Source organism: Cynara cardunculus, assembly GCF_001531365.2.
Source record: "Cynara cardunculus var. scolymus isolate 2C chromosome LG 17, CcrdV1, whole genome shotgun sequence".
NCBI lineage: Eukaryota > Viridiplantae > Streptophyta > Magnoliopsida > Asterales > Asteraceae > Cynara > Cynara cardunculus.
Window position 1 is genome coordinate 6,541,666 of NC_037544.1, and position 4,007 is coordinate 6,545,672.

The 4,007-nt window shown below is 35.7% G+C and overlaps 1 protein-coding gene across 1 annotated transcript; it reads left to right on the top strand.

Annotated features, from left to right (window-relative positions):
- Window positions 1–1,307: 1,307 nt before the first annotated feature.
- LOC112501020 (L-type lectin-domain containing receptor kinase IX.1-like) lies at window positions 1,308–3,347 on the top strand. Its single transcript, XM_025104653.1, has one exon. The coding sequence runs from the start codon at window positions 1,308–1,310 to the stop codon at window positions 3,345–3,347; it is 2,040 nt and encodes a 679-aa protein (XP_024960421.1).
- The last annotated feature ends 660 nt before the right edge of the window (window positions 3,348–4,007 follow it).

The following is a 4,007-nucleotide window of genomic DNA, read 5'->3' on the forward strand; positions in this document are numbered from 1 at the left end:
ATTAGTTTAAAATAGAGACGGAAGTTAACGATGATTTGCAACCAATGAAGCAAAATATAACTTACTCTTAAGTTTAATATAAACAAATATTTTAAAACATGATTAGGTTCCTAACAACTTTTATTATTTACCTAAATATCACTATATTTGCAAATCCCACTTCCGTCACTTACGGACCCAGTTAAAAAATAAAAATAATAATCAAATTTGACACAGGTCCATAATTGTAACGGTAAGGTCTGCAATTGCGACGGCCGATTCTATAATTTGAATTTTTTTTTTGTCTTTTAGTTGTGTCCATAAATGAAGCACATGTTTTTTTTACAGAGGTAGTGATATTTGTATAAATTAGGGAGAGAAATGACTACAAAACCAATCTAAGTATGAGAAACAACCACTTGAGTTAAAAATATCTACGTCATTGTCGTGTATGGTTGTATTCTTGCTGATTGATTGTTGGGTGTTGACTCAAAGTCAACCTTCATTTTCAGACAAATGATTAAATAGGAGTCTTGACCGGCCAGAACAATTTAAAACTAAAGTAGGTTTCAATATCTTAATTATGTTTATACATGTTGCTTGTCAATAATAAAATATCTAAATGAAATAACCCCACAAAAGTTGATTGTTTATATGTATGTGACTAGTCAACTACTAAACCAACAATGCCTGGAAATATATATATATATATATATATATATATTTTTTTTTTTACAGGAGCGTTCAAATAAAAACCATCTAATTTGTACAAATCGTGAAAACCACATTCAACTAATCATAATTTTTCATTTTGTTTATTTTTTTGTAATTATGAGAGGTTGATTAACCATTTTTATTATGGAGGGTGTTAATCATGGATATTAATATCTTCATTATTTTAATTTTAGAGAAATACATGAAACAATTTCATTAAAATTTCATTAAATATTATATGAAACAATTTCACAAAATTAAACAATTTCATGAAAAAATTTCATAAGATTAAACAATGAAATCGACGTATGAAGGTGGTTTGCATGGTTTGTACAAATGAGGGTGGTTTTCATTTGATCGCTCCTCATGTATAGTATGTATAATATATTCATATTCAATGTTAGCCGGCCGGTCTTATTAATTTGATATTTCACAGAATGAATCAACGATGCCACTTTGTTAAGATAAATTAAAAAAACTCTAGATTAAAGCAACCCATGAACGATTCATCATCTCAATAATCTTCCCTGCGCACAAGGAGGTTGACACATATTCATGTAATCATCAAAAACAACTATTGGCTGAACATGGCTACTAAATTCTTCCTTCTTTTCATGATCCCTTATGCAGCTTCACTCAGTTTCAATTTGCCATATATCAGTCCAAAGAATCAGAATCGGGAAATAATAACTGAAGGTTATGGAGCTTATATCTCCAGCAATGGAATTCAGGTGACCCCAGATGAAATTGGAGATCGGAGACAGAAAGGAGGACAAGTGAGATACTTTGAATCACTTCATCTTTGGAACAATGCAACTGGGGAGTTAGCAAGCTTTGCTACCAATTTCTCCTTTGTCATTGATTCAAGGCTGGATCCAAATTACGGTGATGGCCTCACATTCTTTCTTGCGGAGAATAATTCTGTGATCACACGCGGTGGAGCCATGGGGCTTCCCATCGATCCAATCACCTTTCGTGCAACGAATCGATTTGTTGCAGTGGAGTTTGATACTTATGAGAATTATTGGGATCCAAGAAATTCTAACGATATTTACATTGGCGATCATGTAGGTATCACCATAAGCAATCTCACTGGTCACTCTCTCACTTCTGTTAGATCTCATAAATGGTTGAGTAATATAACTGGTGGGGCAGATTGTCAAGCTTGGATCACATATGATTCTGTTTCTAAAAACCTTAGTGTTTCCTTCACGGGTTTTCGAAATAATAGAATTGTACGTCAGGATGGACTTTATTACACCATTGATCTAAGAAATGTGTTAACAGAAAAGGTCATTTTTGGGTTTTCAGCAGCAACTGGAACTTCATTCCAAAAAAATAACGTTAAATCTTGGAGTTTTAGTAGTACAGATGTACAAACTGTTGAAATCAGCAGCCTACCACCTAATACTGCCCCAAATCCGCTACCACCGAACACTGGCCCAAATCCGCTACCACCGAACCCCAGCCCAGATCTAGTGGGTAACAAAAAGAGCAATGTGGTATTAATAGTTGGATTATCTGTTGCAATCACTTTTCTGGGCATGGCTGCCTTTGTTTTGTGGAGGAAGAAGCAAAAAAACAGGGAAGATGAAGCGAAAGAACTTGAATTTAATGCCGAGATGAACACTGAATTCGAAATGGGTACCGGGCCTACAAGATTCTCTTACCACGAATTAGCTCAATCTACTGGTAACTTTACAGAGGACGAGAAACTTGGGGAGGGAGGTTTCGGTGGGGTTTACCGAGGTTTCTTAAAAGATTCGAGAACATATGTAGCAGTGAAACGGGTGTCCAAGACTTCCAAACAAGGAATCAAGGAGTATGCATCAGAAGTCAGGATCATTAGCAGATTRAGGCATAGAAATYTGGTTCAACTCATTGGTTGGTGCCACGAGAAAAGAGAACTAMTGCTTGTTTACGAGTTAATGGAAAATGGAAGCTTAGATTCACATCTYTTCAARGCAAAGAGCTTGTTGACATGGGGCACAAGGTACAAAATTGCYCATGGCCTTGCTTCTGCTTTGCTATACCTACATGAAGAATGGGAGCAATGTGTCTTGCATAGAGATATCAAATCTAGTAATGTGATGTTAGACTCTAATTTCAATCCAAAGCTTGGTGATTTTGGGTTAGCAAAGTTGGTTGATCATGAGAAAGGCTCACAAACAACAATGTTGGCTGGAACCTTGGGTTACATGGCTCCTGAATGTGTAGTGACCGGAAAGGCAAGCAAGGAATCAGATGTGTTTAGCTTCGGAGTTGTTACATTGGAAATAGCTTGTGGGAAAAAACCCATCGAGTACAAGGCTCCAGAAAGGCAAATAAGATTAGTAGAATGGGTTTGGGAGCTTTATGGGGCTGGGACTCTTTTAGAAGCAGCAGACCCGCGACTTGGGTCAGATTTTAAGGAAGAAGAAATCAAGTGTATGATGATCGTTGGGTTATGGTGTGCACACCCTGACTCAGATATCCGCCCATCTATAAGACAAGCTATTCAAGTTCTGAACTCCGAAGCTTCTTTGCCCATACTCCCCTCAAAGATGCCGGTGGCGTCTTACTTGTCTCTTCCCATTTCTTCATCACACGGTGTCGCTTCCATCATCCAAAACCAGTCGTCAAGTAGCATTGACAACACAGATTCCTCAAAGTAAAATGCAACTTCATCAACTGCTTCTTCTTCCACATCTGTGTCACTGTTGCATTCAATGTAATGACAAGTATTAAAATTTAACTTATCAACAACCTTCTCGGATCAAAAAGTAAGCTTTTGATTTGAGTTATAATATTTTGATGATTGTTATTGAGCATCATAAATGTGATACTTGACGATGCATTTTCAAGTAAACTTCAAAGCACTTATAAACCACACCTATAATATGGGGATTACAAACGAGAGAATAGTATAGAAACAAGGAAGGTTACAGGAAGTAGGAATTTGTAATAGGGCCACCACCGAGGGATATTACTGACAACATAATCTACAAATGTTTAATCCAAAAAATAATACTGGTTATCGATACATTCTTGAGGAAAGGAAATATATATGTCGATAATTTGCCAATACTTACCGACAAGTTAGCAACATCTTTCTGACGACATATGATGCAAGGGTAAATAGTAAAAAAATTTATTTTTATTTATTTTTTAGGTTTTTATTGATAAACCAAAGCTAGTCAAAGGAAGCGAAAGTGAATGAAGACAACAAGTACAATGATAAAAAATGTAATTAGTTTAAAATAGAGACGGAAGTTAACGATGATTTGCAACCAATGAAGCAAAATATAACTTACTCTTAAGTTTAATATAAACAA